This window comes from Liolophura sinensis, chromosome 10 (assembly GCF_032854445.1).
Source record: "Liolophura sinensis isolate JHLJ2023 chromosome 10, CUHK_Ljap_v2, whole genome shotgun sequence".
Taxonomy (NCBI): Eukaryota; Metazoa; Mollusca; class Polyplacophora; order Chitonida; family Chitonidae; genus Liolophura; species Liolophura sinensis.
In genome coordinates this window covers 3,005,106-3,019,692 of record NC_088304.1, presented here as the reverse complement: position 1 = coordinate 3,019,692, position 14,587 = coordinate 3,005,106, and the positions used below count along the sequence as shown (strand labels likewise).

General features: G+C 41.0%; 1 protein-coding gene across 2 annotated transcripts; it reads right to left on the bottom strand.

Annotated features, from left to right (window-relative positions):
* Positions 1-3,799: 3,799 nt before the first annotated feature.
* Positions 3,800-13,771, bottom strand: LOC135476105 (orexin receptor type 2-like). 2 transcript variants are annotated; one of them, XM_064756004.1, is made up of 4 exons: positions 13,372-13,771; positions 13,006-13,072; positions 11,625-11,715; positions 3,800-7,763 (listed from the first exon to the last, which is right to left on the bottom strand). In XM_064756004.1, exon 4 carries the CDS (start codon positions 6,691-6,693, stop codon positions 5,488-5,490), a length of 1,206 nt encoding a protein of 401 aa, XP_064612074.1. In that variant the 5' UTR covers positions 6,694-7,763; positions 11,625-11,715; positions 13,006-13,072; positions 13,372-13,771; the 3' UTR covers positions 3,800-5,487. The 2 variants fall into 2 exon arrangements, with proteins under 2 accessions (XP_064612074.1, XP_064612075.1); XM_064756005.1 differs by lacking the exon at positions 13,006-13,072.
* Positions 13,772-14,587: the final 816 nt, after the last annotated feature.

The window sequence follows — 14,587 nt, the reverse complement described above, 5'->3', positions numbered from 1 at the left end:
GTTGTCTCCAATCCTTCGAAAAAGTGAAGTCGTCTTTCCGTTTTAAGCCGTGCTCAAGAATAGTAGATTTATGCAACGGTGGCCAGCATTATGTTGAGAGGAAACCGGGCTGAATTTGGTGAAACTCATGCCCACCCGCAGGTTCTTTCCGATTAAGAAAATGCTGTCGACGCATAGCTCCTTGATCTGGTCAGTCTCTATTCTTAGACCGTTATCAAGCCAATGGTGAATCGGGAATCAATATCGAAACTCTGCAACCTCTTAGGGGATATCTTATTTATTACAGCTCCAGTGAAAGACGTCGCCTTTCTGAGAGCTAAAAACATTATTGGTAGAAGAAACTGATAACCCCTTTTGGCAATTTCGAACGAATAACATATTTTCCACTTTTCATCATAGTTTATACTTATATAATCTATTGGGGATGTAATCATATTAACCATTCGTATGCAAATGATCAAGAATAATTCATGGACGTCCCCGGTCAGTAAGTGCAAGACAGATTTTCCAGACAACGTTCAAAACACACCGCCAAAGAACGAAGAAAGCCTGCGAAGTAAGAAATCAAGACGGTGCATAACAGCCAAGCATATAACAGATACACCCCCTTTTAATGTATACGATTAGTATTAGAAGGGGTGTAAGCCTATTGTGGTGTGGCGAATTGTTCGTCTGTCCGTCTGTCTGCCAGTGTTTATTCACAAACTATATCTCCAATACTCCCCGGTCCCACAATAATGCTGACCCACGTTATATGAGTGAAATATTCTTGAGTACGCCATAAAACGTCAATCACATAAATAAAATACCGCTTATTTCGTCAAATAAATAAAATATCTCCTATTCCATGGTAACCAGATTGCCAATTTCCTTGTGACCACTATATACTGATATTGCAAACATCACATGTGCAGTTTTAATTCTTTGTGGATACATGGATACAGGGAAGACAATATGCTGCCATGGCTGTGCCTCATATTTGTCCATTTCTGCGAATACCATGGTAAGAATATTGCCGATTCCATTTCTGCACTTGCCATGGAAAACATGCAGATTGCCGGTTTCCTTATGTCCACTTTATATCGACAGACATGACTTCGTGTCGCTACAACTTCAGTTTTGTTGTATTTGACGACGCCTCATAGTTGCCATGGTAACCAAATAGTCCATATGTAATCTTTGCCTTCTACAAAAATGGGAATATATCTGTCAATAAGTAATCTATGTCTTCTAAATGGGAATATATTTGTTTGGGTATATATTGGGTTCACTCTTTTTTCATGATTTTAATTTTACTTTTTATACCAGAAATAATATTCTCCTGCTAACAGGATAATAAAAGCAGTGTGTGCGAGAGGTGTGTTACTAAAACAGTTTGTCGTAGTCTGCCGTCCACATTTCATTTTAAGTCCATCCAGATTGTGTGTCCGTGCCGTTTTAATCGGCCATACCCCTTGCGGTTCCGGTAAGTCCACGCCACACCGGATGACGTGTGTGTTCTTTAAGCCTATAAGGGCATTAAAACTGTTACATCTGAGTTGAATGCAGTGCGTCCACAGTTAGAAAATCGTTCGGCCTACGGCTAGCAACATGAATTGTGGAGAATAAATCAATCGTTCGTGGAGGAGACTGGTCACTCTCCAGGATGTGGGTGTTGGCTCGATGTTTGTGGGAGAGTTCACCTTGGTGGATAAAAGCTGAGAGAATTCCGATGCTTTGGCACTCAAGTACACAGTTTATACACGAGACCTGACACGAAGTGATCTACTCTGTTCTTCTCTGAGACTCTCACTTGAAGCTTGTGCACAATTGCTGTGACTCAAACCCGTGTGAACCACGTGAATGTATATAGGCCTGTTGTTGTAATACGTCTAGTTTGTATTGGGATTCTGCGATCAAATGGACAGCGCGGAGCCACACTGATATCCGGTCAGAATTGCTGCGTCTGAAATTTGAAAAAAGATACCACACTTTTAGTGAGAACAACTTCTCTGGAACAGATTCAGCCGGACGCTTGAAACAGACCAGTCTAATCATTCGCCATCAGCAAAGAGTACAGCACCAAGCCAAAGTGAACACAATGGCAGTCAAGCTGACAGTTTTTTGTCTCTTTCTTACAGCCATGTTCATTGGTCAAGCGGTGGAAAGCAGGCTAGATCAGGCTCAAATTAGAAGGGACATGGCGATTGGTGGACGGAACATATGTAAATATTGCTGGGCATGCGCGTATGAGTCGTACTGTGATGGTTGGACCTGTTGGTTTGGTTTGAGCAGTAGATGTGATTATTGTGAAATGAGGCATCACTGCAGTACCACGTGCGAAACCCTGTGTAAAGAATGAAGAAGTGATTTACGGAACGCCGTGGGGCCGCTATGAAGGAAACTTTCTCACTTTGAAACAGACTGGTGGTGACTGCGGTCAGACAAAACGTCAGTGTAGCAAACGTCCCTCAAAACAGCTTCAACAAAGATGTTAATCTCTTCACTCATGATTCCTAATTGAGAACCGTTTAATTAAGAAACCTGGCTCTATTTTCATTTTCCGAACGACAGAGGATGAAAGGGTAATACCTTTACAGTTCTGCTAGTTATTAAGTATAACAGATCCATTTTATAAGTGTACAGAACGAAACCAAGTGTTACCTGTTTTGATGTTGATATATTCATCATATAGCATTAAATTCGCAGAATCTCGATTTTTCTTTTTTCCCCTTTTTTAATGCGACACCTAATTTCAACCTCAAAAATGAGCCTCTGTATATGTGTTGAGTCTTTTCAGTCTCAACACCAGTGTTGGTTTATGTTCTACGATGTACTCAATGACATCTGAATTATATACAGGTATGGTGTCCGTCAGGTCTGTATGGTCGGGATTTGAGGTTCAAACCAAGTCGATTCACGCGAAATCTGAAAATCGGGTACCTTGGAGCTACCTCGCTTGTATCTCATCGTGAGAGTAACGTGTCAGTATAATGATGAGCGTTGTGCCTTCAGCATGGCTTTCTAGTGAGGCAGCACTAGAAATATGTCGGTATTAAATCCGGTTTGTTACAAGATTCGCCGTCATGATATGACTGAAATATTAATCGAAGCGACGGCGGCCAACATTATGGTGGGAGGAAACCGGGCAGAGCCTGGAGGAAACCCTTGACCATTCGCAGGTTGCTGCAGACCTTCTCACTTACGGGAAACTTGAACTCACAGCGACCGCATTGGTGAGAGGCTCCTGGATCATTGCGCTGCGCTAGCGCGCTATCTATCTGAGCCACGGAGGCCCCCTAAACCCCAAATAAATAAACAAACAATCTATATGTGGGAGTTAAGGTTAAACCAGGCAAAGGAAACTAATACACCTCGCCATTCAGGTGTTTTCGCAATTTTTTTAAAGGATGCATGAAAAGGTATTACAAACGGAAAAGTATGGTTTTAAAAGGAAAATGAGAAATATATGCCAAAGAAAAAAAATCATTTTTGAGGTGTATTCTTTTTCTTAACGACCCCTCTATTTTATGCATATTTTCCGCCAATGTTCGGAATATTGGGAAATGACGTCTTCGATGAACATACTGCTAATGCGGAAGCATTTAGCACCCCCCCCCCCCCCGCCCCCCCAGCGCATTCACATAACAGTATGGGTTAAACCGTTGATAGAACTTTATAACACAAGATTTCATTTTCACCTGGTAGAGGCTTTCCATGAAAACTCAAGATATTTACAAAATTAACATCACAAGTAACGCATGAAAATTAGTCCTTTACTGAAGCTGTAGAGAAACAAAAGACATAGGCTAGTATGCAAAAGATTTAAACTGTTTTTATTATTACAAGCAAGAAAATATACAAAGAGTCAGAATGAAATCTGTAATGTGTGTAAAACATGAACATGATTCATTCATACACTGATGCATGATGATCAGAAACGCAGGCCATTATATGATCATTCGTCCATGTATCGTTACAAGTACTTCGTGAAACCAGCCACCTGCAAAAGGCGTAACGTCGACATGGGAGTTACGTCCATGTATCGTTACAAGTACTTCGTGAAACCAGCCTGCTGAAAAGGCATAACGTCCACACGCAAGAGAGTCCCGCATTTTTTAACGATATGGGTGGTTCTTGAGAATAGGTGTTTAACCAAGCCTTAAACAATTTCCATACACATTAACTATTTATACATGCAGCCATCGCCGATCTGAAAAAGCTCTCGTGACTTTAACTTAGCTACTCACGTGCTGAGTTCGTGAAGCGAGATTCCTGCATAATGTCGACATGCATGAAAGTCTACCTGACTTTGTTTAGGCAGCATAATGTCCCTTTAACAGGCGCAACGTCGACACGATAGTCACGTGCACTTTGTGAAACTACATAATCTCACAATAAAAGGCACAACGTCGACACGCATGAAAATCACATGCATTCAGGGTTATGTGAGATTCTCCAGACTAGTGCTACTTTAAAAGGCACAACGACGACACAGGATCGAGTTACGTGCATCTAACATTTTAACTTTTAAATCGAACAAGTCGAACCAACGTCCGCCATGTTTTGAATTCAAACTTCCGCAGACATAAGCTAGGGCACTATAGAATTTGGATTTCGTTGTTAACAGTTTGTCTAATACGAACATTCAACACGTATCTTGCCGGGATTGGCGGAAGTTCGAATTCAAAACATGGCAGACGTTGGTTTGACTTAAATTTTTCGATTTAAAAGTTTAAACGGCTGGATTATTGTTAAAAGACGGTTCACCAATGCTTGCTGTGAAATACCCATAATTTGGTCCACTCCGGGAATCAATGCATACCAAATGTAAGGTAGGATTCGAACTGTTATTTTTTGGTGAAATTGTCCGCGTGGAATTAAACCCATGTGGCCGGTGCTAACCCCTGCGTTATCTTACGTAGTGTTCCAGCTAGAAACATTGCGAACGTTTCGTGAAACCGGTCCAGTCATGAAAGGCGACATTGGAATTAGTTACTTGTATCTAACGTTATGAGCGTTTCGTGCAACTAATTTTAAATGTAAATACTGTGGAATGGATTTTTGAGCTCCAGTGATCACACAATGTTAATTATTTCCACTGCTGATCGACAGGTTGTTGACTGTCCCTTCGTTATTGGAACGAAACCCTGGAGTTACAAAAACAGAATTTCTGCCGTTAAACAGTTTGTAGACTTTTTCCTGTTATCTGCATTACCGCTTTCCAAAATTGTTTCCGTGACTTAAGCAATAGAGCTCCACAGGTCGTTGACTTATTGGAGTTATTCGGCTCCACAGTATCAAGAGTTTCTTGCGTGAGACAAATAATCTAGCTATATTGGTTGAAGTATTTCTTCCGTTACCGATGCATTCGAGCTCTACCTCAACAGTTTGTAGTTTTCTGGTCACACGGGTTATTAAGCTCTACATATTGTAGACTTTCTTACCTTACTTAAGTAATCGCGGTGCACAGTCTGTAGATTTTTTCTCTTTACATAACGAATCGAGCTAAACACGTTGTAAACTTTCTTCCGTCACATTGTCAGATTTGCTGATGGTCACACTGGCTTTCTTCGCTGGACTGTTTTTCCTCCTTGACATACAGCAGACCGCCGCAAAAGACAGTTTTATCTTCCTACCAATTTTAACACACTCTTTCTTGAACAAAGGGTTGAGAAATCCGTATATCAAACAATTCACAGCGTTATTCAGGAAGTAGGTCCGCAGACCGAAGCTGTACAAAGTGAATTCCGCATCTGAAAGCGAGGCTGTGAAACCTCTTCGCACGGCGCGCACAGTCATCAGAGCGAGGCTTGGCAGAAAACTGAGTATGAAAACCAGTGTGATGGTGAGGAAGATTAACCCAGTTCTACCTAATTTATATCGTTTATCCATTGGGGCAGACTGGCTATCAATTCTTCGCTTTTGGGAAGCTTCATTTGGGGATTTTGGCGTCGGCGAGGAGAGTGAACCAGTTGTCCTATTTCCGGTTTGCGGACGAATAATACTCGACTGCACGTGCTCTCCTATAACCGACTGACTTCTCCTGTACACTCGGACACCGATCAGTGTGTACAAAACCACCAGAACTATAGCTCCGGTGAAAAACGCCAGCATTAAAACGGAAAGGTAAATTTTTGGCACATTCGATCCTATCATGGAGTCGTCAATGCTGCAATCTTTTCCGCACAAACCTGCATATTCTGTTTTTATCATTTTCGTTCCGAAAAGGAACAATGCCGGCCATGACAACAAGGCGCCGACGGTTAGAGACACTACAACAACAACACGGCACCTGCGCACTGGGGATGATTTCAATGGCCGGCAGATTTTGCAGTATCTGTCGATGGCGATGAACACGAGAGTGATTACCGCGGTTACGGTCGTAAGATAAACTATGAACCGCAAAATCTTACAAAAAATCGGCATCCCGAATGTGTAATGTTTCACGAGATCATACGTCTCCATTGGCAACCCGATCGAGCACGTGGTCAAGTCGAGAACAGCCAACCACAGAATGAAGGAGTTAGCTGTCGATTTTTTCATCTTCAGCCCGTGTACGTAGCATACCAGACTGTTTCCCACAATTCCTGTCACCATGATAACTACCATGTATGCTGTGACCGGCGCCATTTGCCAGAACGTGGCCTCCTCCAGCATTTCCAGGAGAGATGCATTGTGAAGATATAGGTCATTGCTGCAATTGTCCGCCATCTTGGGATTGAGTTGAAGCGGTACGAGACGTGGCTTGGTCTCCTCCCCAAACCTAGATAGTGCTGTAAACCATATTCTTCGCAAGCGTGTCAGTTCAGATGTTGCCCTCTCACTTGTGAACTTCTCTTGGATGGGCTATGTTCACTTTGTTAATCACTGATGAACTGATCTTCATTGAGCCATTACGTTGACTTGCACATTTGTCAGTTGATCCTGACTAAGTTAAAATCTTGACTTCGTCACATGTGAACTGATCCTGACTGAGTTATATTCTTGACTTCACCATTTGTGATCTGAGCCTGACAGAGGCATAATGTTTACTTCATCATTTGTGATCTTATCCTGAGTGATGCATCATGTTGACTTCACCATTTGTGATCTGACCATGAGTGAGGCATCATGTTGACTTCACCATTTGTGATCTGACCATGAGTGAGGCATCATGTTGACTTCAGCATCTGTGATCTGATCATGAGTGAGGCATCATGTTGACTTCAGCATTTGTGACCTGACCATGAGTGAGGCATCATGCTGACTTCGTCATTTGTGATCTGATCCTGAGTTATGCTTCATGTTGACTTCGTCATTTGTGATCTGATCCTGAGTGATTCTTCATGTTGACTTCGTCATTTGTGATCTGATCCTGAGTGAGGCATCATGTTGACTTCACCATATGTGATCTGACCATGAGTGAGGCATCATGTTGACTTCACCATTTGTGATCTGACCATGAGTGAGGCATCATGTTGACTTCATCATTTGTGATCTGATCCTGAGTGATGCTTCATGTTGACTTCGTCATTTGTGATCTGATCCTGAGTGAGGCATCATGTTGACTTCACCATATGTGATCTGACCATGAGTGAGGCATCATGTTGACTTCACCATTTGTGATCTGACCATGAGTGAGGCATCATGTTGACTTCATCATTTGTGATCTGATCCTGAGTGATGCTTCATGTTGACTTCACCATTTGCGATCTGACCATGAGTGAGGCATCATGTTGACTTCGTCCTACACGGGATGGGATGCCATTCAAAATCTCAGCTCACAGACCGTCGGCACGTACCTGAAAAGAAAAATGAGAACATGAATTCATGAAGAAATATTATGATATTGCATGTGGATAACTGTAAACTCTAAGTTTTTCCTTTGTCATACGTTGCTCATTTTGCCTGATTCTGACAGTTCTGTTGATATTAAAATAGCGTTTTAAATTTTGTTTGGACGGTAGGATGTTATCCTACTGGAAAAAAATATTTCTTTAGCGTACCAAATAATACTTCATTACGTTCATTTGTCTCTAAAACTGCTAATTGATTGACAAAAGTTCGGATAAGGTTTATACTTCCTGTTACGATTGATACATACATCCTACGGTCTACCTACTTTGCACGCTATTTTTAAAAGCGCTGTATAAATGCTGTAACCAATCAGGTATGCGCTTCTGCCGGTCGTTTACTTGTCTGTTCGTAAGTCGGTATGTATGCCAGCAACTTTGCGACTAAAACGATGCGTGGAGTAGCATGAAATTTTATTCTTAGCAATCCAGACCGAGGTTTTTTGAAAAGATTCTTGACCACGGACAGATAGGACTGAAATAGAGAGTATTCTCCCTTCGTCTGTCGTGCAGACATTTGTACACTTAGCTGTGTCGGAGACTTGCCTTCTCGGGGTTTTCATGTTGTTGACAAAAAATACGAAACCAATTCTTGCAAGAAAAGAAAATTGCAGGCCCATTTACACTCAACATGATCACCGCAGGTACAACACTGTCAGAGGAAATAGGACATGCTTTGTGTTTCTGTTACTACCCGCAAAGTAGACAACTTGTTGTAACGACACCAGGAGTCATACATGTACCGCATAGACGGCCCCAATTTCCCACCAACTCGCCTCGTGCGGTCATGAATGTAAACCTTCTTATTTGTAAAGCCTTGCCCCGAATATATTTAAGTACTACTATTTGACGACTTTTCTGAGTTGTTAAATCCTCATGGAAAGATTACATGAAAAATGAAATCGCTTTCAATGTGAATAGGGCTTAAAGGAAAGGACCCATTAAAAACGAAATCGCGTCCAATGTGAATGAATGGTCCTTAAAGGAAAGGAACCATTAAAAACGAAATCGCGTCCAGTGTGAATGAATGGCCCTTAAAGGAAAGGAACAGGAGAAATGAAGTCGGGTCCAATGTGAGTAGGCTTTAAACGGAAGGAACCATTAAAAATGAAATCGATTCCAGTGTAAATGAAATGGCCCTCAAAGGACAGGAAGCATGAAAAATGAAGTCGCGACCAATGTGAATGGGCTCTCAAGAAAAGGAATCATGAAAAATGAGGTTGCATCCAACTTCATTAAGAAATTATTAAAAATGAAGCCGCGTGTAATGTGAATGAATGGGCCTTAAATGAAAGGAATGAATGAATGAATGATTATGGCTTAACGCCACATCGGCAATATTTCGGCCATATCGTGGCGATAAATGAAAGGAAACATAAAAAAGGAAATTCTAGTCCAATATGACTAGACCTAGAGCCATTAAATGAAAATGCAGACAATGTAAATAGGCCTTAAAGGAAAGGATCCATTCACATGAAGTCGTCCAATTTGAATGAATGGGGCTTTAAGGGAAGGAAACATGAAAAATGAATTCTCGTCCAATCTGAATAGGCCTGAAAAGAAAGGAACCATCACAAACGACGTCGCGTCCAATGTGAATAAGCCTTCGAGGAACCATTAGGAATGAATTCGCACCCAGTATGAATGGGTCTTACATTAATTAAAACACTAATTAAAGTAGACTAATGCAAAATGTTTCTCAAAATACCTGCACTTATTTGTTTAGATTCTGGGACTCAATTAAATTTTTGGATTGTATGTTGCGCCTTATGGATGCGGCTAACACGTGCCGATCTCATCCTATGCTTCAGACACATTAACACATTAGTTATTTATGTATTTGTCCGTTATTTAAAGCCATAGTCTTCCATGATAAACATGTCTTATCTAAGGAAATCGCCACGATATGGCTGGGAAATTGCCCATGCGGCGTTAAGCCATAGTCATTATTTCATTATATAAGGAAATAAACCAACTCTTGTATATCCTTTAATACCCCGGGCTCACATGTGGTGCCGGGTTCCACTTTAGCACAGAACTCATCAGTATTGATATACGTGTCTATGATTGGCCATAATTAAGCAATTAATATCAGGAAATATTTAACATACATGATATATTTTGATTTATCCAACAAATGTTCATTTTTCCGGGTAATAAAGGCATGACATATTGTTTTGATATGCACCACGTGTAATATAAAATCCGATATTTTGATTGGTTCGTGTATCTTTTCATTCATCAAATCTACCAATCAAAAGTTACAACTCGGCTGTACAGGCACTGATTTTCTTACAACTTTTTCTTGTCGTGTGCAAATGCGAACATGAACTGTACAAATATGGAGCACCCATATCCAGCCATAATATCAACTGTACTAATACAGAGCATCTCTATACAGCCAAATAATGAACTGTACAAAAATGTAGCACGTATATACAGCCGAAACCTGAAATGTATGATTATGGAGCATTTATATCCAGCCAAAATCTGAACTGTACGAATATAGGGCATCTATATACAATCAAAGACTGAACTGTACTAAAATGAACACATATATACAGCCAAATACTGAACTGTACGAACATGGAGCGCCTATGCAGCCAAATGCTGAACTGTACCAATATGGAGTGCCAATATACACTCAAATACTGCACTGTACGAATACGGAGGACCTACACAGCCAAATCCTGAAATGTACGAATATGGAACACCTATATAGCGAAAATCTGAAGGTATTATATTTGGATTCTTAAGCTGTAAAAATCACTAAAAAACTTCAACTGAAGATTAATTCGGTGGCCTAGTGGTTAGAGTGTTCGCCACGAAGTAGGGAAGCCTGGGGCCAAACTAAAGACTTTCAAACATATGAGCCCCTACATGTTGCTGCCTCGCTTGGTGCTAAGCAATGAGAGTTTAGAGCAAGGAAACATGACTGGTTGGCCCGGTGTCAGTATAATATGACTGGGTGGGGTGTCATGTCCGGTGTCTGCAGCATGATACTTCGGTGGTGGCAGCACTTTGGCGGCATGGACTCGCCGTGTCACAGGAAGAAACAATATTTATACCTGATGATTTCTTGTTCTCATATGACTTAAAAATTATTACGAACGACGCAGATGAAATGTATTTACATCTATATGTGTGAAAGAAGATTGTTTGTTTGTCGATGGAAGGGTTAATACACGCTTAATATATATCTAACTTTTCTTCCAGATAGCGGTCTTTGCCATCGATCACCTCGATGTGTTTGTGAACGTGCACAATTCACGCTGTCCTAAACCTGACATGTTACATGTAACTCATCAAATTAAATGTTTCCTGCAGCAACCTTCGGGTGGGTTTCGTGGGTTTCCCTTGGGCTCTGCCCGCGGTTTAATCTCACCCATAATGCTGCATAAGTGAAAGAATAAATGCACAACAATACGTAAATTATTAAATAAACCGCTTTTACTTTTTGGTGGATTTCACTCTCATTCAAACTAAGAACGATTAAGCCATAGTGAGGCTTATGCTGTTACACAAATTACACATCCTTGACGGATTTGACTAGGATCTCACAGGCGACCTCAGCAGTTATTTATTTGTTTATATGACTGGTTTTTTATACGCTATAACATTATTGTCAAGTACGGAACTCACTGCGTCAACGGTCTGTTAAGTTCTTAAATGTAGTCTACTGTATCCTGAAACCGGAGACATTATTTACACTTGCACGTCCTATATTCGGCTAGAGCGCCTTGTATTATGCAAAAAGACACGATTAAGCGATGTGTATGGCAAAGGTTCAAGCATAAAGTGTCTGGTTACCAATATCTGTATCTGAACACGCACACACTCTGCCGTGGGATCCCGCTGTTACGGAGCCGTAAGGAGGACATGCAGGCAGATTCTTTAAAGCCTGAAGAAAATGGAAAATACTGTAAATAAAATACAATTGTGTATACTATACTGGTATAATAGACAGTATCTTGTCAAGGAATGCATCACACGTTGGGAACTTTTAAACCGCATGTTGCACTCGCATGTTTAGAATAGTGGCACAATCGTGAGCGCTTCCCTTCCCCATTCATGACTGGGTTTCCTGAATACAAAGATCGGGGTAAAGGAGGTCGGTGCTTGTTTTATGCCAAAAAAGAAAACACCGTAAGAGACACGTTTAGTTGTTTTTATTTCTGGATATGCAGTTTAGGATGTGTTGTAACAAATAAAGCTTTGCTTTCTTTTTCTTGTAACAATGGCTTTCAAGAACAGTTTTTCATTAGGCCTTATTAGTCAGTCCGGAAATGAAGTAGCCTGTTGTGGTGACGTCAGCTGTGGTAGCTATCAAAACAACTGTGTGGGGTAAAAAGAGCCCGCATTGTTGGAGAGGAGTGGAGGGGGGAGGGGAGTAGTAAGCTAGCCCAGACAAGCCATTAAGTTCATGGCTGACATTATTTCCGAAAATGTCCGACTATTCACGGAAAATAGGCATAAAATGGAGAGGTAATTCAGAGGTATGAAATATGCCTCATATTACTCCAAACCAGCTATGTGCCTGTTATTGATTACATTTTGTATGCATTTTGTTTAGGTGTTTTAATATCTGTACATTATCTGAAAAATCGTAGCTTCAGAACATTATTTTTTATTGTTTATTCCAAAGTTGCTCAGTGTCATATTCCAGAGCGTTCCACTGGCAGGACGGGGATCCAAAGTTGCTCAGTGTCATATTTCCAGAGCGTTCCACTGGCAGGAGAGGGATCAGTTTTATGGATGCCATGGAGGAAACTGGAGTGAGCTGGTTAAAAACCACCGACCTTTGGCAGGTTATATACTGACGAACTATTAGATACCTATAACGACCTTTATTTATTTATTTATTTTATTGGTGTTTTCACGCTGTACTCTAGAATATTTAACTTATACGACGGCGTTCAGCATTATGATGGGAGGAAACGGGCAGAGACCGGAGCAAACCCACAATCATCCGCACCTTCCCACATACTAACGATCTTTCTCATCAGCATATTGGGCAAGTTTGTTTGGATAGCAATCAAATACAGACCGTCACTCTTTTGAACCATGAATAGTAGGCCTACAATGTCAAGAAGTTCAAAGGGTTAAAATGTTACAACATTTTAAATGCCAAAAATATGATTAGCAACATGTTCAAATGTTAATAATGATGGTAACGATAATGTAAGCCTACCGTAAATACGTTCCCTCCTCTATGGCACCACTGTCAAAAATTTTGGATTTCACATTATTGATGTTATCTGTAACATTTTGGTTTAAAGGAAGTAGATAGCAGTAATACATTTATAGACGATCATATACTATTTACAAAAAGAGAGAGACTCCCCGTGGTAAGGTCTGTCAGCAACCTGTGGATCATCGTGAGATTACCCTGGGCTCTGGCCGGTTGTCTCTTAACGTAATGCCGACCGCCGTCGTATAAGTGAAATATGTTTGAGTACGGTGTAAAATACTAAACAAATACATAAATAAATAAATAAACAAATAAATAAAGAAAGAAAGAAAGAAAGCAAGAAATAAAAGAAAAGGGCCTGCTTACCTGTAATTTACCAACATGCAGTAAGCCACGGAAAAAGATCAGTGACTTGGAAATTGCTTGTTCTCTGCCGAGCAAGGTTCTCGTCAGTCATTTACAAGCAGACAGTCAGTCAACCATGGTGGAGACTGAGTTGAGTGCATCATGACAGAATAACTCTGTGAGACACACAGGACTGTTTGTGCCGGCTAAACTGTGAGGCCCCTCGTTCTGGTGGGCTTATTCTCAATCCGTGCAATGCCTATAGATCGTCCCGCTAACCCCTCATAACCTGAAGTAGGCCTTACATCTAACGGTAGTGATTCAGAATCAAGCAGTGTATTGTTCTAATTCACATAAGACACGTGGGTTTAACAACACTGATAAGACGAGCGAGTGTAGTGCGGTCCGGCGCACACAACAACTTCTCATCCACCTTCAGATCCTATAAAGTCCTATATAAGCGATGACAAACTTCCTGTACCGAACGGTCGTATCTGAGAGACGCATGCACTTCCCGCGTATTGGTCTAGGGTTTTCAGTGAGCGCCCAGACTGGCTAGAAGTCGACGAGGGAACAGCAGTGTCTGGCTAAATGTCATCGGGTCGCGGTTGAATCCGGGTAAGTCCATATGCAGGAAACCGAAGGAAACCACACGCCTAGGTGTAACTGATCAGCTTTCTTAAACGTAAAGTTTAACAACGAACATAACAAATGTAGGTTAAGCAAAAAAAAAAAAAAAAAAAAAAAAAAAGACACTCCAAGCATACTGGCTGGTCACATTGACGCCAAGATATGTTTTTGCCTGTATTTACCTGTAAACACGTAATGGCTGTGACTGCACGCGATACTGATATCACCGCTTCCCACTGCATGAGGGACAACAGAATACAAGTAAGAAGTTAAAATTTTGTACGAACATGGACAGGAATATCTAATTATTCCCACGTTCTTATTGTCCGTGGCACCTTAGTGTTGGAGCGTTTGTGTAGTGGTATGTAATTTGTAATCCACGTGTATGTCTTCTGTCAATGTAGCGTGCACATCTAGGCCCAGTTGTTCGAAAGCGTAATAGCTAATACTGGGATTAAGGCATCTATTATGTTTACATTTTTAGCCCAACTCAGCAGCCAATGTAGTTCTCCACAGTATAACTTTTACTGCAGCAGGTCTATTTCATATTTAATATGATGTTGAACAATTTATTTTAGGCTAAATACGTAATTGAAGACTTGGCTTA